The sequence below is a fragment of the Biomphalaria glabrata genome, chromosome 2, assembly GCF_947242115.1.
Source record: "Biomphalaria glabrata chromosome 2, xgBioGlab47.1, whole genome shotgun sequence".
Lineage (NCBI taxonomy): Eukaryota > Metazoa > Mollusca > Gastropoda > Planorbidae > Biomphalaria > Biomphalaria glabrata.
Window position 1 is genome coordinate 62,668,583 of NC_074712.1, and position 24,830 is coordinate 62,693,412.

The 24,830-nt window shown below is 40.4% G+C and overlaps 1 protein-coding gene across 1 annotated transcript in view; it reads right to left on the reverse strand.

The window, feature by feature from the left end:
• The window catches only part of LOC106065555 (U3 small nucleolar RNA-associated protein 6 homolog), a 165,016-nt gene that overhangs the window by 9,141 nt on the left and 131,045 nt on the right, over positions 1-24,830 (reverse strand). The window contains exons 15-18 of the mRNA XM_056021843.1: positions 23,332-23,409; positions 21,764-21,952; positions 16,484-16,561; positions 8,556-8,665 (exon numbers count right to left, since the gene is read on the reverse strand). Of these exons, the coding sequence (XP_055877818.1) occupies positions 8,556-8,665; positions 16,484-16,561; positions 21,764-21,952; positions 23,332-23,409 (455 nt within the window). The remainder of the gene's footprint in view (positions 1-8,555; positions 8,666-16,483; positions 16,562-21,763; positions 21,953-23,331; positions 23,410-24,830) is intronic.

Genomic DNA, 24,830 nt, shown 5'->3' on the forward strand with positions numbered 1-24,830 from the left:
GTTATAGGCTGATTCTATGTGAAGTTATAGACTGATTCTATGTGAAGTTATAGCCTGATTCTATGTGAAGTTATAGACTGATTCTATGTGAAGTTATAGCCTGATTCTATGTGAAGTTATAGGCTGATTCTATGTGAAGTTATAGCCTGATTCTATGTGAAGTTATAGGCTGATTCTATGTGAAGTTATAGCCTGATTCTATGTGAAGTTATAGACTGATTCTATGTGAAGTTATAGACTGATTCTATGTGAAGTTATAGACTGATTCTATGTGAAGTTATAGCCTGATTCTATGTGAAGTTATAGACTGATTCTATGTGAAGTTATAGACTGATTCTATGTGAAGTTATAGCCTGATTCTATGTGAAGTTATAGACTGATTCTATGTGAAGTTATAGGCTGATTCTATGTGAAGTTATAGCCTGATTCTATGTGAAGTTATAGAATGATTCTATGTGAAGTTATAGGCTGATTCTATGTGAAGTTATAGCCTGATTCTATGTGAAGTTATAGACTGATTCTATGTGAAGTTATAGACTGATTCTATGTGAAGTTATAGACTGATTCTATGTGAAGTTATAGACTGATTCTATGTGAAGTTATAGACTGATTCTATGTGAAGTTATAGCCTGATTCTATGTGAAGTTATAGACTGATTCTATGTGAAGTTATAGACTGATTCTATGTGAAGTTATAGCCTGATTCTATGTGAAGTTATAGACTGATTCTATGTGAAGTTATAGGCTGATTCTATGTGAAGTTATAGCCTGATTCTATGTGAAGTTATAGAATGATTCTATGTGAAGTTATAGGCTGATTCTATGTGAAGTTATAGCCTGATTCTATGTGAAGTTATAGACTGATTCTATGTGAAGTTATAGAATGATTCTATGTGAAGTTATAGGCTGGTTCTATGTGAAGTTATAGACTGATTCTATGTGAAGTTATAGAATGATTCTATGTGAAGTTATAGGCTGATTCTATGTGAAGTTATAGAGTGATTCTATGTGAAGATATAGCCTGATTCTATGTGAAGTTATAGGCTGATTCTATGTGAAGTTATAGCCTGATTCTATGTGAAGTTATAGGCTGATTCTATGTGAAGTTATAGCCTGATTCTATGTGAAGTTATAGAATGATTCTATGTGAAGTTATAGGCTGATTCTATGTGAAGTTATAGGCTGATTCTATGTGAAGTTACAGCCTGATTCTATGTGAAGTTATAGAATGATTCTATGTGAAGTTATAGGCTGATTCTATGTGAAGTTATAGGCTGATTCTATGTGAAGTTATAGGCTGATTCTATGTGAAGTTATAGACTGATTCTATGTGAAGTTATAGAATGATTCTATGTGAAGTTATAGGCTGATTTTATGTGAAGTTATAGGCTGATTCTATGTGAAGTTATAGGCTGATTCTATGTGAAGTTATAGGCTGATTTTATGTGAAGTTATAGGCTGATTCTATGTGAAGTTATAGCCTGATTCTATGTGAAGTTATAGCCTGGGCATCGTTATGGAGTGTTTGTGTGTGTGTTTTCTATGTGATGATGATCAGGCGATTGGTTGGTGGCTGTGCGGTGTAGAATGATGAAATATGAGCTGAGTTGTCGTAATGCTGATGATATGAACGGCAGACGATCTACAGACATAAAAGAGTAAAAACGTGTTTTTGAGATTAAAAAAAAATCAGTTTATCTCATTACTATTAGATCTATATCTCATCTCAAGTTGAATTTGTCTACATTGTAATAAACGTTTTTTTTTAAATTTGTTTTGATGAAAAAAAAAAAAGAAGTTTGTTCAATCATTTCAAATTCTATATTAAAAATATAACACGCCTACATCAGGCTTAGTTGTATTAACTCTTTCACTCCTAACTGACGATACTAACGTTGATTCCACCAGAATGTGGTAAATAATTACGGAGAGAAAGAGTTAATAATTTGGTGCTACAAGTTAACAACAGAGCACATCACACGTACATGAAATTATTGTCTAGACTTAGATAAATTTATAGCATTGACCTACGTGAAGTTATTATTTAGAATTACAATTAATCTATAAATGGAGGCGAGGTGGCCGAGCGGTAAAGCGCTTGGCTTCTGAACCGGGGGTCCCGGGCTCGAATCCTGGTGAAGACTGGGATTTTAAATTTCGGGATCTTTGGGCGCCTCTGAGTCCAACCAGCTCTAATGGGTACCTGTCATAAGTTGGGGAAAAGTAAAGGCGGTTGGTCGTTGTGCTGGCCACATGACACCCTTGTAAACCGTAGGCCACAGAATCAGATGACCTTTACATCTTCTGCCCTATAGACCACAAAGTAGGGAACTTTATTTTTTCTATCTGGACCCACGTGAAGTTATAGCAGGAGCGAATCGGAATAAAAGATTCATTTAACTGAAGCTACACACTTATACCACAAGTTATGAGCAGGTAACAAGCTACACATTTGTACCGAACGGTATGACCAACTAATTCAATCGACTTTCTTCAAACGTCCTAAAATCTACATTTAAAAAAAACAACTGATCATCGCATGAAACGAAATTAAAAAAAAAAAAAGTCCACCAAAGTCAACAAGACAGTAACTGCCCTTTCCCTCTCCATTCCATTCGTCCATCAGAATCTCTAAAAACCCAGCTGCCCAAGAAAAGAGAAAACCCATCCAAGAGGAAACAGGCAGAAATGGAGATTTTTCGCTTGGCGGGAGAACAATTCACCAAAGACCACTCAAGGAGCAGAGAAGCCAATGAGTTTTTGCAGTTAAGTCCCTTTTCTTTTCCCCCGCCCAGTTTTGTTCCGGTGCAAAGGGAGATTGTGTTCGTCCATTTTAACGTCTGCTCCACTTGGCCAGATTTTTATGAGCGGGGGGCCGCCGTCTTTCTGCCAGGATGACTTAACAAAGACGTGATGCCTTGAACGTGATTACAGTTATCACACGTGACACACGCAGTAGCGGGGGAGCACCTTGTACAAAAGCTGCTTTTTACGCAAGAAGAGAAGAACAAAAAATAGGGGAAAAGAAATAGAAATACAAGAAAAATTGAAACAAAAATTGAAGAAATTCTTCCCAACGTGTTCGGGCAGAGGGGCAGATTGAAGTCTAATTCAGAATGGACCTCATTCACCAATCGTAAACAAACAACATTTAGCCACGTGCTGCTCTATCTCTTCTATATAATTTACGATCTCATGTTTAATTCATGATGGTTGTCACGTGACAGTTTATTTAGTTGTTTTATAAATAAGATCACGTGACTAAATGTTGTTTGTTTCCTCAAGGATCTCTTGAAAGCCTCTTCAGTAAAGAAAAAAACACAACACAAAAACAACAACACCAAACTCGGAACAAGGCACACACAAGTTGACCAAACACAATTGACTAGTTGACTGAACCAGATGGTACGCAAGGTGTGTTCAATTCAAACTACTCACTAGAGACCGCTGTGGTAAAAAAGTTGTTTTTTTTTATTCTACACACCACTCACCACAAATACAACACATTAAGTCACGTGATCAAATGTGGATATTTAGCTAGATTATAGAAAAGAGATGCTCTACTGAGTCCGTAATCTACAATCTCTAGTCTTGTCTGATTGATTAGATCTGCATTTAATATACTCTAACAACAAGACATTAGTAAACACTTTCAAAACCTTTATTGAACAATGATTCTAAGGTTTCAGACAATCTCGCTTTAAGTCGGCGAAGTGGTTAAGTGGCTAAGCGCTTGGCTTTCGAACCTGGGGTCCTGGGTTCAAATCTCGATGAAGACGCGGATTTGAATTTCTCTAATGGGTACCTGACTGAAGTTGGGGAAAGTAAAGGCGGTTGGTCGTCATGATGGCCACATGACACCCTGCTCGTTAATCGTGGGCCACAGAAACAGATGACCTTAACATCATCTGCCTTAGAGATCGCAATGGGAACTTTATAGTTACTTTAAATCTCAAAGTCAGTAAATATGCAAAAAGGTGTTCAGCTCAAAAACGTAATATCGGCAGTAATACATTCTTTATAAAAACTTTTAAATTTCACATTGTATAACACCCATACAACGTCTATCGTACACAAAGACCTGTGGTCAGGCAAACAATGGGATTGGAACCTCAAGCTTCCAATGAAATGAGACGACAAAATTGGTTGGCCCAGCAAAAGCTAAAAATGATCAATCATCATCGACTCTAATTCTTTAAGAATGATAAATGGAGCCCTCGGCTGAACAAATTTGCTCAGATGTCCAGTGTGATACCCACAATGCCACGAGTAATATTAAAATCGACTGAAACTCTATTTTAACATTGATGACAATAAAGAAATAGTGGACTAAGAAAGTCTTTGCTGCTTATTCGAAGTCACGTGGTCTGTGCGTGGACAATTCTACAGTAAACTTGACGAGAATTATTTTCTTTACAAAAAAAAATTGTCACCACACGATTTATTTAGCTAGGGGGTGGGGGTGGGGTGGGCATTGGCAATGGGATCACTGACCTCACTCGACCACTGTCCTTTTGTTCAAGCGTACAATTGAGAAAAGTACTGCCCACTTGGTCCTAGTTATAGAATCAATAGCCAGTCAAAGTCCAGTCATTCTCGAGGACAGTATTCTCTAATTGTGGGAGCAAACATAATGGTCATTCAGTTATCAGCTGACCAGGGGCGGACACTCGGGGGGCCTGGAACTTTAATGCATTCGCCCCTTTCACCTTATAATGTCAAATTATGAACTTGGTCAGGATGACAGCAAATAGTCAAAGTATTGTGCAGCCGTAGACTTGCCTAGTATTGACCAGGGTGGACCTCGCCAAGTATTGACCAGGGTGGGCCTCGCCAAGTATTGACCAGGGTGGGCCTCGCCAGGTATTGACCAGGGTGGGCCTCGCCAAGTATTGACCAGGGTGGGCCTCGCAAGATATTGACCAGGGTGGGCCTTGCCAAGTATTGACCAGGGTGGGCCTCGCCAGGTATTGACCAGGGTGGGCCTCGCCAAGTATTGACCAGGGTGGGCCTCGCCAAGTATTGACCAGGGTGGGCCTCGCCAGGTATTGACCAGGGTGGGCCTCGACAGGTATTGACCAGGGTGGGCCTCGCCAAGTATTGACCAGGGTGGGCCTTGCCAAGTATTGACCAGGGTGGGCCTCGCCAGGTATTGACCAGGGTGGGCCTCGCCAAGTATTGACCAGGGTGGGCCTCGCCAAGTATTGACCAGGGTGGGCCTCGCCTGTTTCTATGTGCCTCTTCACAAGACTAAATAAAAATAAGCCATGTCTACGAGTCCGACTTCACAAGACTATTGTTACAGAAATGCATCCAGAGTGTAAACGCCACGATACTGGTTTTAAAAAAACACAAAAATTGAGAAATTGTCAAACCCTTTTCTCCTCTTCTCCTCCCTGTCCCTCCCCTCCTTACGGGCACATTGATTAAATCTATTTCAAACCAACATACCCCCCCCCTCTTTCTCTCCCCCTCTATAAGTTTCAATCAGCGTATTATGTTACCATGTGACCTCTGACCTGATCTCATTAAGTATTCGGCCCCTCAATGATTGCCTGCCTTTTTTTTACGACACCGTATCAAATTATGCGCCCCCCCACCCCACCCCCCACCCCGGCGATTTAAACCCCAGTGCCGCCCCAGAGTACACACAAATATAATACCCTGCATGCAAATCGGGTCCCAAGTCCGTCATCCGCCCCTACCACTAAACTAGTCAAGAGTGGGTCAATTAAGTCGGGCCCGTGTCCACTCATCGGACATAACGTCTCATAAATAACTACTAGATATGAGAACGAGGCTCTAACCCACAGAGTGGCGTCCCCTTGCAGCCATTTTTATTATTTTTTTGCTTCTGGCCTCGATAAGGGAAGATATATCTCGTCGGGACACAATTTTTGCAGTGCTGGAAATATTTATGCTGTACTCTAATTGGTCTTAAGGAGGAGACCATTAGATTCACTGGTAGCCCGAGTCACTGCCGTGCCAGGGCCGCTAGAACCTTGACCCATTCGGAATAGTAGTCATAAGAAGTTTATACGTTTACAACTGATATTGACCAGTCATAGATTCGGGCGTTCTAGCTAATGAATACTTCCTTAATATGATGACTTAAATTTAGGTCCTCAAACCAATTAATACTCCTCTAGGAGGTTTACTTAAATTCAGGTCCTCAAACCAATTAATACTCCCCTAAGAGGTTTACTTAAATTCAGGTCCTCAAACCAATTAATACTCCCCTAAGAGGTTTACTTAAATTCAGGTCCTCAAACCAATTAATACTCCCCTAAGAGGTTTACTTAAATTCAGGTCCTCAAACCAATTAATACTCCCCTAAGAGGTTTACTTAAATTCAGGTCCTTAAACCAATGGAGACTCTTGTAGCATTTATACACATAACTTTGCTTCTAGAACCCTGAAACACTCTCGTATTTTTTTTATTAAAAAAAAAAATCAATAAATTAACAAAACAAAACTAGAAAATAAACGGAAATCCCCGTTCCTGTTTTTAGAATCCGCGTGCGGCATCGGATGAAAGAATAATTAGGAAGAAAATGTACGCTGAAAGAAATAACTCTTTCTCCCCGGGGACGGTGTCTCATCAAAGTTACCAATGTGTTCAGATGTGACACACACACACGTGACGTAAAAGCCGCTTGGTGGCGCCCTTTCTCTCACGCCTGCTAAGAAAAACAAAATGTCCTATTTCAATGTGTCCACCTCCTGCAGAGACGAGACCGCGGCCACAAGAAGAAGAGAAATCACGGATAATTAAGTCCCTTTGTGATCCAATCATCAGCGGTAAACGTGGAGGAAATAGAGGCCCACCAGGCCAGGCCTGACCTCAGTTGACCGGGCCAATTGAATGACATGTAGAATAATACTGGACATTATTAGCCAGCATTCCTTACTTTCCCCTTCCTTTGACGTATGTTGTGATGTCAGATGAAGCTACGCTGACCGGATACGCCAGTTAAAGAAAGAATAAAGCAATGATAAAGGCAAGGGATGAGCGAAGCATGCTAAAGAAGAAATTGATCATAGAATAAACCGGTATTAAAAGCGATGTGGCTGAGGGGTTAAGCGCTTGGCTCCCGAAGCTAAGGTCCTGGATTCTGGGTTCGAATCTCGTTGGAGACTTGGGATTTTGAATTTCGGGATTTTCAGGGCACCCCTGAGTCCAACGAGCTCTAAGGGTACCTGACTTTTAGTTGGGGAAAGTAAAGGCGTTTAGTCGTCATGCTGGCCACACGACACCCTGTTGGCTAAAGAAACAGATGGCCTACACATCACCCTGCCCTATAGATCGCAAGGTCTGAAAGGGGAACTTTTTATAAAAAGATCAAACTCTCCACAAGAGATCATTTTGTGGTAAATACATCTACAAGGTCTGACTCTCCCAATTGTTTGTGAACTGACCAGTTGAAAAAACAAAATAGACCGATAGAATGGCGATGTGTGAGTGTGCGTGTGATACAGAGCCGGATTTAAGCATGCGGATGCTCCGAGGCAGGATTTTTGTGGAGGCCCGTACATTTTGTTTCAAAAGCTTAAATAAAGATCGACTTTTGTAGGACAATACTTGTATCTAAAAGTATGCTATATTTTAGACGAAAGAAAAAAGAATTCTTGTAAACATAGTCTCACTTTCCTTTTTACGAATATTTAATTTGCCTATTTTAGTTGAAAAAAAAAAAGTGTGTATTTTTGAGTTTGTGGAGGGTAAGGCCTTTGTTGGAGGCACTGTCGTAAATCCGGAGATGTAGTTATGCTGCAAGCGTTAGCTTCTTAATTACGACAACCGTAAAAACAACAGCAACAGCAGCAACAGCAGCAACAACAACAGCAACAACAACAGCAACAACAACAGCAACAACAACAGCAACAACAACAGCAACAACAACAGCAACAAAAACATCTTCAAAGTTTTGACCCGTAGAAATTCGGATATATTTTTTATCTCTTTTGTGGAGGCTGCTTTCTCGTGGAGTCTTCCGGGGCTGTAGCTCTTCCTGCCATCCCTTAAATCAGGCCCTGGTATGGCCCGGAAATGTACAATCATAGAAACACGCGGAAGTTATCATTTTATAGTTGTATTGTTAAAGCTAGTTAGAGTGATAAAGTTATATTCATCAGAACCAAGTGTGGCGACAAAGTAATAGCTTATAATGTTTATGTTCCCGTGTGTCTCAATGTTTATGTTCCCGTGTGTCTCAGTGTTTATATTCCCGTGTGCCTCAGTGTTTATATTCCCGTGTGCCTCAGTGTTTATATTCCCGTGTGCCTCAGTGTTTATATTCCCGTGTGCCTCAGTGTTTATATTCCCGTGTGCCTCAGTGTTTATATTCCCGTGTGTCTTAGTGTTTATATTCCCGTGTGTCTCAGTGTTTATATTCCCATGTCTCAATGTTTATATTCCCGTGTGTCTCAATGTTTATATTCCCGTGTGTCTCAATGTTTGTGTTCCCGTGTGCCTCAGTGTTTGTGATCTAGTGTGTCTAAGTGTTTGTGTTCCCACGTGTTTCAGTGTTTGTGTTCCCGTGTGTCTCGACTCACCTGGAGAAAAACTCACGGGCCTTCTTGATGCCTTCGTGTCTGTAGATCCACTGCAGGCTCCAGTCTTTGGCTTTCGATGAGACAGAAGATGATACGTTGCGACACGCTTCCTGTGAAAAGAGAGACACACGTCTTAGTTGCTACACCAGACAGGCCGCTGGTGACGTAGAGCTAGGCCCACGAGTATACAAAGCAACAAGTAAATCTTGTGGATTATTACATCCTAGCCCAAGCCTCACGCAATAGGGGGGGGGGGGCAAAGGTTCAAACCAGAGACCATCAAGACGACAGACCAGAGCGCATGCCCAACGTTCACGTTCGAAGCCAGAACACAACCCGAGGTGACAGTTCTTTTGTCGTGAATAGTCCAAATGGACATTTGTTCGAATTTTTCACCGATACTGTTATTGTGCAGATATCACTTTTGTACTAGAATCTGGATTTAAGTCTTTTTTTTTTTTTAAATCAGAGAACATTTTATGTATATAGCGCATGCCCAACGTTCACGTTCGAAGCCAGAACACAACCCGAGGTGACAGTTCTTTTGTCGTGAATAGTCCAAATGGACATTTGTTCGAATTTTTCACCGATACTGTTATTGTGCAGATATCACTTTTGTACTAGAATCTGGATTTAAGTCTTTTTTTTTTTTTAAATCAGAGAACATTTTATGTATATAGAGGAAAACCACAATTACAACAAAATCGTGAACAATAACGCAATTAAAACACTAAAAACAACAACGGTAAACTGCATGCTGTATTGTTGTATTCATTGGTTTTATTGTATATTGAAAGCTCCGTCAAATTTTAGAACGAATGGTTCTAGTTCCTTCTATATCTACATGGACAAAGTTACCGCCCTTCAAAGACATGTATGATCCTTTGGGGATACAGAAAAAGGAGAAAAAAAAATAAGGGCCTAAATGTAACACAAATTAAGTTTCATTAATTATCTTTTTTTTTCCCAATTAATTTTTCTCATGTCTTTGGGCTCAGAATCTATGACAGCTGCCAACATAGAATTCGTACAAATTCATAAATCCAGCCTCCTCTGACAGAGTTATCTCGCTAAAGGGAAGACAACTGTTTCTCTCCAGCTTTCTAGATCGATGTATATAAAAGACAAGGAGAGTTGGAAATCAAAAGATTAATTCGTCATCTGCTTCTCTCCCCCCCCCCCCGGTCCAAGCTGTTTCATCAAGTGTACAGCACGCGCAGTTTGATTTGCATGGGACCACCCTGGGGGTGGGGGGCCTACGCGACGACCTAGTCATACAGAAGTGGAGGGAAGAAGAGAGGTATACATCTTCTGATGTCTACGCTGGACCGGAAGCTGAGACTGATTATGGAAGTGGTCAACCCCGGATGACCTCTCATCTCCATAGCTAGTGATTATTAAACACAAGATACTTGGCTCCGCTGTCTTCTCGTACACAGCATCGGGTCAAAGGAACTTGGAGAGAGAGAACGAGAAAAGTAGGCAGAAGGAAGTAGAGAGACTAAAGGAGAGACAGAGAGAGAGAGAAAAAAACACAACAACAGAGTAAGAAAAATAAAGAGAGAGCCTATTAGAGATAAAGTGGGGATATATATATATATATATATATATATATATATATATATAGAGAGAGAGAGAGAGAGAGAGAGAGAGAGGGGGGGGGGAGAGAGAAAGAGAAAAATAGAGAGAAACAAAAAGAGAGAAAGAGAGAGAGACAGAGAAAAAGAGAGAGAGAAAAAAGAGAGACAGAAAGAGAAAGAGAGAAAAAAGAGAAAAAGAGAGGAAAACACAGAAAAAGAGAGAAAGAGAGAGAAAGAGAGAGAGAGAAAGAGAGAAAAGAGAGAGAAAAAGAGAGAGAGAAGAAAAAGAGAGACAGAGAAAGAGAAAGAGAGAGAGAGAAAGAGAGATAGAAAGAGAGAGAGAAATCGTAATAAAAAAGATGTGTCCGAAGTGGTCAAGACTATCCACTATCAAACTCTACTCGCTGGGACCACAAAGTTACCGTTTCCTTGACCAGAGGTCATCGCGTTATTAGATAGCTGTTTGGCCACTGGCCAGTTAATAAAGTCCCCCCCCCCCCCAATCCGCCCACACCCAAGAGAAGGAGGGGGCCGGAAATTCATTAGCACTATTTCTGTCCTGGCAGGTAACGGAAGCAGTCACGTACCCAGTACTGACCTAGCCGGACAGGATTAGACAATAATGAAAGACATTCTCCCGCCCCAGCGTGACCGATTATTACAGACGACAGGAGAGGAGGCTGGGGCGCTAACGACTAATAAATGGTGATGACGTTCCACTATAAGATAAGATAAGATAATTTTATTGATCCAATCAAATGGAAATTCAGTTTGACCACAATTGACAACCTCAGCGTAACTACTGTACAATAACAGTATAGATGAAAAATTCGAACAACATTCACACATGAAACCTATAGTAAAGTGAGGTCCCATTTAAATGTTTCAGCTTGCTTGTAAGATCTCTTTTTTCTTTTAAGTATAATGTTTTATCATATAGGCCTTACTGTCCTCGTTAACAAAATATTAACAACAAACACAAATGTACAAAGAATTTCGGATCAGGCCAGATCTCTAGCAATTTTTTGTTTTTGGAAATATCCAGTGAACGATTTGTCTGTGAACAATTTGTCTGTGAACCAACTGTCGGTGAACGATTTGTCGGTGAACAAGTTGTCCGTGAGCAATATGTCGCGTGAACGAATTGTCGGGTGAACGAAATGTCTGGTGAACGAATAGTCGCGTGAACGAAAAGTCGTGAACGATTTGTCGGTGAACAAGTTGTCTGTGAACAAGTTGTCCGTGAGCGATATGTCGCGTGAACGATTTGTCGGTGAACGAAATGTCAGTGAACGAATTGTCGTGGAACCATCTCAGTCTTCACCAGGATTCGAACCCCGGACTCCGGTTCGGAAGCCAAGCGCTTTACCGCTCAGCCACCGCGCCTCCAGAAAAGTACATGGGTTCGATATATTTTTTAAAACGCACGAAAAAAAAACAACGTTTATTTTATTGTAAGCTTGAGTTTCACTCCTTTATCCAACTAGTTTTCTTACAAATCTTTCCAGCTTCATTGATGGTTCCATAAGTCAGAGAGTAGATGTAGCCCAGCGGTTCTTAACCTTTTATGCTCGGCGACCCCTTTTTACAATCCCCCACTCTGCCGCGACCCCCCCCCCCCACCGCATACACACACAGCAATAGAAGAATAGACAAAAACAATCCATTTTTTCAATGGTCTTTGGCAACCCCTGGCAAATTGTCAATCGACCCCCAAGGGGGTCGCGACCCACAGGTTGAGAACCCCTGATGTAGATGAAACCCAGAACAAGATCAGTTCTATAAGCTCTTTTCTAAGACAGAAAAAAAAGGGGGTCAGCCGAACTAAAGCATCAGGATAAGGTCATTGAACAGAAGTTTTAGACTTTGTGATACGGGGACAAAGAAACCGGAGTGCTATGGAGAGAAATCCTACTTTTAAAACATGGACCAAATTCAAGTGTGGATCACCTGAATTAGAATAATTGTGTTTTTTTTTAAAACCTAAGAAACAAATCAAAAAGTTTCCCCTGGTACGTGTACACAGCCTGTCTGTGTACCCACTCTCTGTTAAGTTCGCCGCCCATGTAAGCAACATCTAGGCACGTGACCTCTCGATGCCACGCCACCAAACACGATGAGAACAGGGATAGTAACAGTGAATTCAACTTGATCCGCAGTGTGACCCCCCCCCCCCTTCCAAGGGAGAGACAATGGTCACCCAATGGCCGCTCTGAGGACAGGTCACATGGCTCTCTAAGACATTGAACATTTCTATTGACACTGGATTGGCACCAGGGTGGGGGGGCGCTATAGACGGTGTGTTTGAGTGTTGGGGGCGGGGGGTGATGGCCAGGCGGAAGACTTCCTCTAAGCCTCTGACCAAGATGTTAATGTCCAACACTTTCCTCCCGGGTCAACGATGACCACAACTGACACGCCTGGAGCCAAATAACATAAACGGGATTACCGTCCTCGCCCCTTCTCAACCCCTCCCTCGCTAAGACCTCGCTAAGACCAGAACAGATAGTGACCGGAAGCTATGATGACTTTGACAGCTGTAAACATGACCAAACTTGACCTTACAGGGTAAACAACTCTTGTTTTTACCATGGACTGTCTGTGACACCAAAAACATTAGTATTTAGTAAAAAAAAAAAAAAAATTGAAGTTCCCCTTTCAGATCTCGCCATCTAGAGGACGATGATGTAACGGTCATCTGTTTTTGTAGTCCACGGTTAACCAATGGTGTCAGGTGGCCAGCACAACGATCAACCACCTTTACTTTTTCACAACTAACGCCAGGTACCTATTAGAGCTGGGTGGACGCCCTAAAAATCCCGAAATCCTTTTGGCTTGTAGGACACCAGATAAAATTCAGAAACCTTTTTGGCTTGTGGGACATAAATAACATTCAGAAAACATTTAGGCTTGTGGGACACAGATGAAATTCTGAAATAATTTTGGCTTGTGGGTCATAAATAAAATTCAGAAAACATTTTGGCTTGTGGGACACAAGTCCGACACATGCTTTTTTACGGTTTCATTATGTTGTGTAGGCAGAGGTTTCCAAGGGCGGCACCTCATCACGGGCTGGCAGTTTGGGCCTCACTGTTTTACATCTCTCCAACTTGGCTGAAAAACTGCCACACGTCAGATCGGGTATTTCCGTTCGTTTCCCGAGTTTCAAACAAGATTCGTGGCCAGAGTTTTTATTCAGTCAAATTTTGTTCTCTCCCCTCTTCAGCAAAACCTCGAAACCCTTATGCTCACGTCTGCGCAAGTTTCAGTCTATTAATGAGAGAACATTTTAAAACCCCCTCCACTCATCTTCCCCCCCCCCCCCCCACGTAAAACCTGCTACCGGTGCCACAGATAGGCTTTAACAGCGATGAATTAACGCCCGCGCGATTAATGCAGGGTCAGGTGGGCGATGGTCTTGTATTTCAATGTCAACACAATCTCTGACACCCCCAGGCTGTGTCAACACCAGGACATCGGAGGAATCAATACTGGACCCGGGGGGGGGGGGTCAAGCGTGTCCGGACACACAGTGATTGTAACAGATGAACTCGTGTACTAGTTTATTAATCTGGACAGTGGTCAGTGGAACAAAAAAAAGGTGTGTGGGCGGGGGGTCAGAAGAGTCCAATGGAAGAAGATGAACTCGTATGTTAGTTTATAATCTGAATAGCGGTCAGTGACCACTGTAAAAAAAAAAATCCAGTCGAAATTTTTTGTTTGTTTAGAAATAATTCCTGCAGAATCCAACCGACGTGGACAAAATCTCTGCATGTTTCCGCGTTACATTTTAATGCCCTTCTTTTTCTTCTTGTGTTTAAAAAAAACCGTTTATGGGTTTTTTATTAGTTCCACTACAGCTGTGATGCTCAATCTACGGTCCGCGAGCCACACCCGCCAGCAAAGCAGTGCTTTCCGGCCAATCAGAACTTTTGCACATAGGTCATAATGAAACGGGACCTTCGATATACAAGGGCACAAATTTATTTTTTTTGGCAGCGATGCGGCCCGCGACAAGAGATTCGGAAATTTATATCGCCTCCTAAGCAGAAAAAGGTTGGATTCGCTGCCTTACAGATTCCCATTGTAATGACGACTAACTGAACCAACAGTAAGCATGGAAGTCAAATAATCATAGCAAAATGTGTTGATATGTCACAGGAAACAAAGAGTACTGCAACAACGACAAATACCAACAGTCCAAACATGAACTAAGAGACAATATACCAAAGCCAAACAGACCTACCATCAGTCCAAACATGAACAAAGACAATACACCAAAGAGAAATAGACGTACCATCAGTCCAAACATGAACAAAGACAATACACCAAAGCCAAATAGACCTACCATCAGTCCAAACATGAACAAAGACAATACACCAAAGAGAAATAGACCTACCATCAGACCAAACAGACAGAGACCTTCTAAGACAAAATCACCTATCATCAGTTAACAAACAAATAGCTCTCGTAACAAACACAAAAAGTCCAAACATAACAATGCCTTATAATAAAGACAAAGTACCACTAGTTTAGGTGGCTGAGTGGTAAACCGCTTGGCTTTTTAACTTCAAGACCTCCGCTCTAATGGGTACCTGACATGAGTTGGGGAAAAAGTAAAGGCGCTGGTCGTTGTGTTGGCCACACGAAACCCTTGTTTACCGTGGACCGCAGAAACAGATGACCTTTAAATCATCTGCCACAAGGTCTGAAAGGAGAACTTAACTTTTCGTTCATACATAAACGGCGGTTGGTCGTTGTGCTGGCCACATGACACCCTCGTTAACCGTAGGCCACAGATGACCTTTACATCATCTGCCCTATAGACCACAAGGTCTGAAAGGGGAGCCTTAATACACAAACAGGAGAGCTCGTTATCAAGTACCAACAGTCCGAATCAAAACAAATTTTTATGCTCATCCTTAGTGCTACCAGTCTACAAGCACCACAATTTCCCTTCTCAATTCTGTTACAACGGAACTTAAAAGTCAAAACTTTTTGTCATAATCAACCGAATCCCCAAAAAGTTTCACGTTCGCCTATTTATTTATAATCTAACTTCGTTTTCAGCAGACCTGGACTCCAGAAGACATTAGAGGGGGGTGAAATGAGGTCACGGCTGGACATGGTAACGACTTGATTCAATGAAAAAATTACTCTTTTTTTGTGTGTGTCTCACACAACAGGAGTGACCGTCCTTGTGTCTGACAGAGATAAAACAAGGGAGACAAGCTCGCTTCAACAACAAGGGGAGACCAGAACGAGAAGAGGAGAATGGAATTAGGAAAAGGAGGGGGGGGGGGGGGACAAACAAGGGAAGAAATTCCCACGATCATCTTCGCGTCCATCATCGAAGCGAGCCAGCTAGTATATATATCACAGCGACAGGCCGGGGATGGAACACCAACTAGCATCTGAGCTCTAGCAACGGTATACAAAACATACACAGACACTCTTTGGAGTCCAGTTACAATATACAGACTGGGCGCCATTCCGGAGTCAGTTCTTATCAGAACATATTTTTTTTTTACAAACAAAATTCATTTAGACATTAAAAAAAAATATTTTACCGAACTACGTGGATCAAAAATAACTTTGCGAAATGTGAAATTATTTCCAGAAATTCTCACTCCCACCTCCCTTCTATTTATAATGCCAGAAGATGAGTTTTAAGGACCGTATACTATACATCATTGATTTCTTAGGACGGTACACAATCAAAGACCCCTCTCCAAAAGGGTAATTATTAAGCATTGCTTTAATAAAAAGGACTTATCATGATTATCCTTACAGCCTATGTTGCAGGCGTATCCTTACAGCCTATGTTGCAGGCGTATCCTTACAGCCTGTGTTGCAGGCTTATCCTTACAGCCTGTGTTGCAGGCTTATCCTTACAGCCTATGTTGCAGGCTTTATGGTTAAATGACCTTCACTTCTTGATGATCACACAGATGTCCTTGACCCACAGCATGGATCACACATTTATCCCATTCCATTCCCAAATATTGAGTAGGATAACTGTGGAACAATAGCACGTAACAGGGGCAAGAACCAGAGTTCTGTCTGTGTGTGTGTGTTATTTCAAGAACTATTAAACTTAATTAAGGTTGTAAGTGAATTCCATTTTTTGGACATCAGCGCTTACCATAGAGATGTAAACATGAACGCCATTCTGTCTATATGAAGATTTGGGTTCTGGGTTATGAAATAATATGGAGAAAAAAAATCCCACAAACACACACTGATCTATATGCATATAAACACGTACATGCGGACACACATACACCTAGACTTATCAAGCACCGAGACACTCAGTATTGTTTAGTCTCCATCCAGTGACCCACTTACCTCCAACAACTGGTCAAATTGAGCAGATCCTCGCGAGCCATGGTAGGTCAGTACAAACTCCCAGACAGGCCAGGCCTCCTGTTGAAATACACACACATGAAGGACAAGTTTGATAACAGCTCGCGGGGGTGGGGTGGGGGTCACTTACACTTTAGTCGTAGCAAACATGTCTAAGGCTTAATAAACTATTTACACAATTTATGTACTAGCTGCCTTGTGACACGAAGCACTAAAAATATATACATAATTTATTTATTAGGTGTTATAGACATGACGCACTAAAACTATTTACACAATTTATGTACTAGCAGTCGTGTGACATGAAACACTCAAACTATATACACAATTTATTTATTAGGTGTTATAGACATGACGCACTAAAACTATTTACACAATTTATGTACTAGCAGTCGTGTGACATGAAACACTCAAACTATATACACAATTTATTTATTAGGTGTTATAGACATGAAACACTAAGACTATTTACACAATTTATGTACTAGTTGTCGCTATGGATTCCAAGACGGTACTGTGTACAGAGTGGCAGAGCTTGTATATAACTTGAGAATTGTTGAAATTTATTATAGGACTAGATCTACATCTTGACCGCAAATTTATTTTACTATTTACACAATTTATGTACTAGATGTCGCTAGGGATTCCAAGACGGTACTGTGTACAGAGTGACAGACCTTGTATATAACTTGAGAATTGTTGATATCTATTATAGGACTAGATCTACATCTTGACCGCAAATTTATTTTACTATTTACACAATTTATGTACTAGTTGTCGCTAGGGATTCCAAGACGGTAATGTATACAGAGTGACAGAGCTTGTATATAACTTGAGGATTGTTGATATCTATTATAGGACTAGATCTACATCTTGACCGCAAATTTATTTTACTATTTACACAATTTATGTACTAGATGTCGCTAGGGATTCCAAGACGGTACTGTGTACAGAGTGACAGAGCTTGTATATAACTTGAGAATTGTTGATATCTATTATAGGACTAGATCTACATCTTGACCGCAAATTTATTTTACTATTTACACAATTTATGTACTAGATGTCGCTAGGGATTCCAAGACGGTACTGTGTACAGAGTGACAGAGCTTGTATATAACTTGAGGATTGTTGATATCTATTATAGGACTAGATCTACATCTTGACCGCAAATTTATTTTACTATTTACACAATTTATGTACTAGATGTCGCTAGGGATTCCAAGACGGTACTGTGTACAGAGTGACAGACCTTGTATATAACTTGAGAATTGTTGATATCTATTATAGGACTAGATCTACATCTTGACCGCAAATTTATTTTACTATTTACACAATTTATGTACTAGTTGTCGCTAGGGATTCCAAGACGGTAATGTATACAGAGTGACAGAGCTTGTATATAACTTGAGAATTGTTGATATTTATTATAGGACTCGATCTACACCTTGACCGCAAATTTATGACGCAAATCCATTCACGACCAAACTTTTATGTTGATTGGATGTTGATTGGATAGAGATTACGAATAATTAGATGGAAAGGTTGTCAGTTAATGGCAAACGATAAAATACAACTTTGTCTGCACAAACTTTTTAATATCTAGATACAGACATTTGAATGATCATTTTTTGTAAGCGTAGACATTAGATTAAAATGTGTGTGTGCTAGTTACATGCTGATAGCGACATCATTCGGTCATTCCATAATGAAGTTCATTATAATCTCAGCTATGTTTGTAAAATGTTTTTACATGTTTCGGATGTTCCTTCAGAGTTGAAGATAGTTTACTTCCTAGTCCAAACCTCCCGCAGGACGACGGGGGATGGGAGCGGGCAGGGTTTGAACTCTCGACCATCGATAAATCTGAACGACAGTCCAGCGCGCAAACCGCACGACCAGGCAGCCATCCATTTGTTTACATATTGAGCGTTCATATCCCGTCGACCTTCATAAAGTAAAACAACCTAGATCTTGTAGGAAAGAAGAGAAAGCGATAAAGAGAAATGCGAGTATGACGTAAAGGAACCTTCGGAAATAAGAAAGTGAAAAAGAGGAAGATTGGCAGCTTATAAATTACAAGCATTGGTGTATCCGGCGTGCAGAAAGTGGAAGTAGGCCTTCAGATGAGCTAAGTATTTTAATAAACTCTACAGGGGTACTTTGGTGTCGGTGTCTTGGTCAGACATCTTGATGAAGAATGCAGCTTTGAAGGACATGGTGACAGCTCCACAAGGACAAATCTCACTAGTCCCAATTTTTAACTTCCGGAACAAATGTTGTCCAACTCTGTTCGGTTCTAAGACAAAAACAAAATGAGACCTTGTTCTTCTTTAAAAAGTTTTAATAATCCAAGTATTTAAATCAACACTATAATGATTTTCACGCACATTTTAGCGCAGAATCGATTTTTTTTAGGAGCTTGAAATTATAGACAAAGTATTTTTATTTGGTCTGTCTTCTTTGTTTCATTCCTGTATTGTCATCGACAATAAATAATTTCGCAAAGTTTCAACTTGATCAGAGACTGGGAAGTGAGAGAAACAAGATATAAAAAATTCCACACTGACAAAGTGAGTCGTTGCATATATATATATTGGCCTCCTTCAGTCGTAGAACACAGTTCCTCGTGTGGCTGTGGAGCCCTATTTTGGACAGACACTCCCGTCCACAAATAGCGCAGGTTAAGGTGGCTTTCGCTTCGGTGGTAGAGGAGCTAGCCATTTTTCGGATTGTACGTTTTTCTTCCTGAGCTGAGACCCATGTTCTTTCACTGTCCATAGCTTTCTTGGTCACTGTCTCTCTCCGTCTGGTGCGGTCTAGAGCTATGTCTTCCCAATTGTAAAAGCTGAACCATAGTCGATTTACAAGCGAATCTAGTCCAAATCTTGAGTGCTGACTAATTGTAAATAATTTCACGAGAGTATCGTTCGAACTAGCCTACAAGATGACCACCAAGTCCTCCAGTAATGGACAGAAACCAAAGCAAAGGCGTGTGACCCAATTGTTCCAGAGTAAAATCTTAAGTGTTCTCCTAAAAAACATATGTAGACCTTTTTCCTCGACCTTGTTATTGATCCTCTGGCCCAATCTGGACTGATTGTTTCACGGAGGGTGGGCAGGGGCGCGGGGGTGCCTGATTGATGCCATTATGTTCAATCACTCAATCGGGTTTAATTAAATCAGACAACGCCAGAGCCACACCAGTCCCTCCCCCACCCCCCGAGCGGCCAATAGTCTTGCAATGTAGGTGATTATATCCAATGTCGGTGCGCGCCTGTTTTCGTGTTTTTCTGAACTCACAGGAAAAAAAAAAACCCAACGTAAAATAAAACTTGTTTTTGGGGTTTTTCTTGTCAGTTGAAGAAACATTGAAGTTTACGCGCGGCTATTCAAACTTCAGAGCGACGGACGAATGTAAGTCGCCCTAAACAAGACGTTTAATGTCTCTAGGAGCCAAGGAATCAATGTCGAAGCATAATCCAACCATCATTTTGCCGATGTATTGATTGGGGACTTGCGTATTGCTTAGTAGACGTTAGTTTTAGTGTCATACACTTTCAAGAGGAGTAGATGTCGCTTCTATCTTCATAGACATAAAATACTTTTTTTTTTTTAGCGGTTACATGAAGATATCAAGCGCTGGCTGTCTTCGGAGTGTTTCATGTTGTTTATATTTGCATAAAGAAAATCTAAATCGACCACCTGCGGACAATGGTTACGCTTGCCCTGGATGTGGCAAAATATACAGGTCACAGCTCGAAGACAAGCCTTATTATTATTATTATATTTGCATTTACATAAATATTTTTATAGAAGTAACGCTGAGGTCGACAGCTGTAGTCAAATTGAAATTTCATCTGTTAGGACCAAAACAAATTATCTCTACATCAATACGCTACATAGGCTGCTATTGTCTTTCAAACAATTCAATATTAGTAGCATTAGTATATATTAAAAATATTATAGTAAATATTTAAAAATCTGTTTTGTTACAAATCTACCCAAAAAAAATCTAATTTACTAATCTGATATATCAGTCAGCGCCATGATATTCATAACATCTGATAGATATACAAGTCATCCTCTGATATACAAGTCATCCTCTGATATACAAGTCAGCCTCTGATATACAAGTCATCCTCTGATATACAAGTCAGCCTCTGATATACAAGTCATCCTCTGATATACAAGTCAGCCTCTGATATACAAGTCATCTTCTGATATACAAGTCAGCCTCTGATATACAAGTCAGCCTCTGATATACAAGTCAGCCTCTGATAAACAAGTCAGCCTCTGATATACAAGTCATCCTCTGATATACAAGTCATCCTCTGATATACAAGTCAGCCTCTGATATACAAGTCAGCCTCTGATAAACAAGTCAGCCTCTGATATACAAGTCATCCTCTGATATACAAGTCATCCTCTGATATACAAGTCAGCCTCTGATATTCAACATCGCCTTTGATAAGGGAATTATTTCTGATACTGATCAGCCCCTGATGTGACATCGATTAGCAGCTCCGAGTTTATCAAGCACACATGCAAACAGACAAATCTGCATATATCACCCACCCAGCATCCAAAGTTCATCCAGGGGCTATACATTGCATTCATAGCATCGTGGTTCTGACAAAACGTTTTAAACTGTTAGGACTTCTCTTTGCTGTCTTTCACAGTCAAGAGAATGAACACCTAGTTTAAGTTTAACATTTATCAAATTTTTTAAATACAAAAAGAAAACAACTATTATGTGCGTAACGTATATACTGTACAATTGTGTCCATAAAAACAAATGTCTGTTTCTAAGAATCAAACTAAACAGACATCAAGTTTGGTGGAATACAAAGAAGTGAGGCATTTTATGTATAGTGCTATATTTTGACGTCTCCTAAACAGCTAAATATTTAGTCGTCTCCTAAACAGCTAAATATTTGGATGTCTCCTAAACAGCTAAATATTTGGATGTCTCCTAAACAGCTAAATATTTTGACGTCTCCTAAACAGCTAAATATTTGGATGTCTCCTAAACAGCTAAATATTTTGACGTCTCCTAAACAGCTAAATATTTGGATGTCTCCTAAACAGCTAAATATTTTGACGTCTCCTAAACAGCTAAATATTTGGACGTCTCCTAAACAGCTAAATATTTTGACGTCTCCTAAACAGCAAAATATTTGGATGTCTCCTAAACAGCTAAATATTTTGACGTCTCCTAAACAGCTAAATATTTGGACTTATCCTAAACACTGTCATACTTACATCGGAAGGAATGTGCTTTAAACTTGTTTTCAGAAGTGCATCAACAGCTGAGCAGTCCGCTTGACCAACGGTCACCATCAGTCTTAGCCTAGTCTGCCACAATTTGCAGGAACCTGGGTGGTCTGAAGTGGCCTGCTTGGACACTTGCAGGACATTCTCATTCAGTCCTGAACTTTCCAGAATCTCAAGCTGCAAGTCAACACAGAAAATAGAAACATGTGTGAAGCCTAAAGTCATAGTAAGAAGTCTAAAGTCATAGAAACAAATGTAAAGTCATAGTAAGAAGTCTAAGGTCATACAAAAAAGTCTTAAGTCATACAAAGAAGTCTAAAGTCATAGAAACAAGTGTAAAGTCATAGAAAGAATATTAAGTCATAGAGCTAAGACTAAAGTCATAGGATGAAGCCTATTGTCATAGAGTGGCGACTAAGGTCATAATGAGGATCCTTAAATCCTACAGCAAAGTCTAAGGTCATAGAATGATGATTAAAGTCATCAATCAACGATTCAAAACGTAGACCCAGCTGTACCCTACATATTTTGCCTAACGCGTCGCAGACAAAAATGTTGTCTGCCAATGGTCAATTTAAATTGTCTTTTTCCAAAGCTTTCCTTTTCAAACACCAAGACCATATTTAAGATAAGACGAAAAAACAAAAGTTCGGTAAAACTGCTTCAAAAGAATTAAGAGAATGAAAAAAAAATTTCCCTGATGGCTAAGTGGTTAAGCATTTGGCTTCCTAACCTGGAGTCCTGGGTTCAGATCTCGGGATATTTAAATTTCGGGATATTTAGGGCGCCCCCGAGTCCACCCCACTCTAACAGGGAAAGAAAAGGCGGTTAATCATTGTCCAATCAAAATTGGAGCCAGTGAAATCTGCCCATGTGGAGTATCACCAGAGAATGGCGACCACGTCCTCCAAAACTGCTCTCTTAACCAATAGGCCCGTATAAGACACTGGCCCCAAAACACCCCAATAGAAAGAAAACTATATGGAGAGCTTCCTGATTTGGAAACCACTGCGCAGTTCATCTCATGTATTGGTCAAGCCATCTGAACGCTCCAACATAACAATAAGAACGAAGAAGAAGTTGTGCTGGCCACAAGACACCCTGCTCGTAAACAGCTAGTCAAAGAAACAGATGACCTTAACATCATCTGCCTTATAGATAGCAAGGTCTGAAAGGGGAAACTTTATTCTTTTTTACTTTACTCCAGGGAGATGTGAACTTTCTATATTGACGTCATGAGGCATATTCCTCGTCCCATATGCTAGGACAAATTTGTACAAATACTCCTTCTTCCCTAGTGCTATTAGAGCATGGAATGGGCTGCCTGAGCTAGCCAGGAAAAACCAGTGACTTGGCAGAATTTGAGTCATTGGTTAATATGCATGACTAAATGCATGACGCATAGGACGTAATCATCTTTTTTTTTGAAGTAACGTCTGTATTATATAAGATAAGATATGAGTAATGAAACAGTCCAAGGACAACAAAGGGAACATTTTTATTATTCACGTAGAGACGTTTAAATATGTATAGATCTTAACAAGCTATACACTCACCAGTTCGTTGTACATAGTCTCTGACAGGACGCCATGTTGGATGGCTTTCTCAAACAAAGAGATGCTCGTCTTCCTCAGCTGAAATACAAACAATTTCAAAAGTTGATCATGAGGTCATAGAAAAATTATCAACATTTCATCACGAGGTCATAGAAACAATATCAACAGTTGAACATGAGGTAATAGAAACAATATCAACAGTTGATCATGAGGTCATAGAAATAATATCAACAGTTGATCATGAGGTCATAGAAACAATATCAACTGTTGATCATGAGGTCATAGAAACAATATCAACATATCACGAGGTCACAGAAACAATATAAACAGTTTATCATGAGGTCAACTCGTGATCAGCTGTCATAGAAACAATATCAACAGTTGATCACGAGGTCATAGAAACAATATCAACAGCTGATCACGAGGTCATAGAAAAATATATCAACATTTCATCACGAGGTCATAGAAACAATATCAACATTTCATCACGAGGTCATAGAAACAATATCAACAGTTGATCACGAGGTCATAGAAACAATATCAACAGTTGATCACGAGGTCATAGAAACAATATCAACAGTTGATCAGCCATACCAGCTGATACTTATACAAAAGCCGTGCTTGTGAAACTAAAGCCCAAAATATATAGCTACAGGTATTCAAGTTTCAGTACTGGAGTTACTAAAAATGTGGAATATAGTTATTTTCTGGATAGGATTTTTTTTAAGGACAATTTTGAAAGTGAGCGTCTTAACCTTGAAATCTGGACGCCATGGAAAAAAAAAAAAAAAGTAAATCTTCACTTTTATTAATGTCTATATTTAGACTCCAGTTTATATCAACAGCTATAAAATATATATATATTTCTTACATTTTATTAACTAAATTTTATCTAAGGACTAGTCCCGGAATTTTCACTTTGATTAACCAGTTGACGGTTGCGCGAATACCAAAGACACCTCTACCCCGTGAGCAAGGAAGTAATGAGTTGGAAAAAACCTAGTCATTGGGTTTTAAAACTAAAGAGACAATACCTGCGTAAACTGTTTAGAAAATCATTTAAAACCATCTTTCCATCGGAGAAAGTACAAAATAACCACTTTAAGTTTTTTTGTGTGACCAACCCAGAGCCAGAACCAGAGCCAGAGCCAGAGCCAGAGCCAGAGCGAGAGCCAGAGCCAGAACCAGAGCTAGAGCCAGAGCTAGAGCCAGAGCCAGAACCAGAGCTAGAGCCAGAGCCAGAACCAGAACCAGAGCTAGAGCTAGAGCCAGAACCAGAACCAGAGCTAGAGCCAGAGCTAGAGCCAGAGCTAGAGCTAGAGCCAGAGCCAGAACCAGAGCCAGAACCAGAGCCAGAGCCAGAGCCAGAACCAAAACCAGAACCAGAGCCAGAACCAAAACCAGAACCAGAGCCAGAGCCAGAACCAGAGCCAGAACCAGAGCCAGAGCCAGACCCAGAAAGATGTTCACATTGATGGCAACACAATGAAATGACTTGT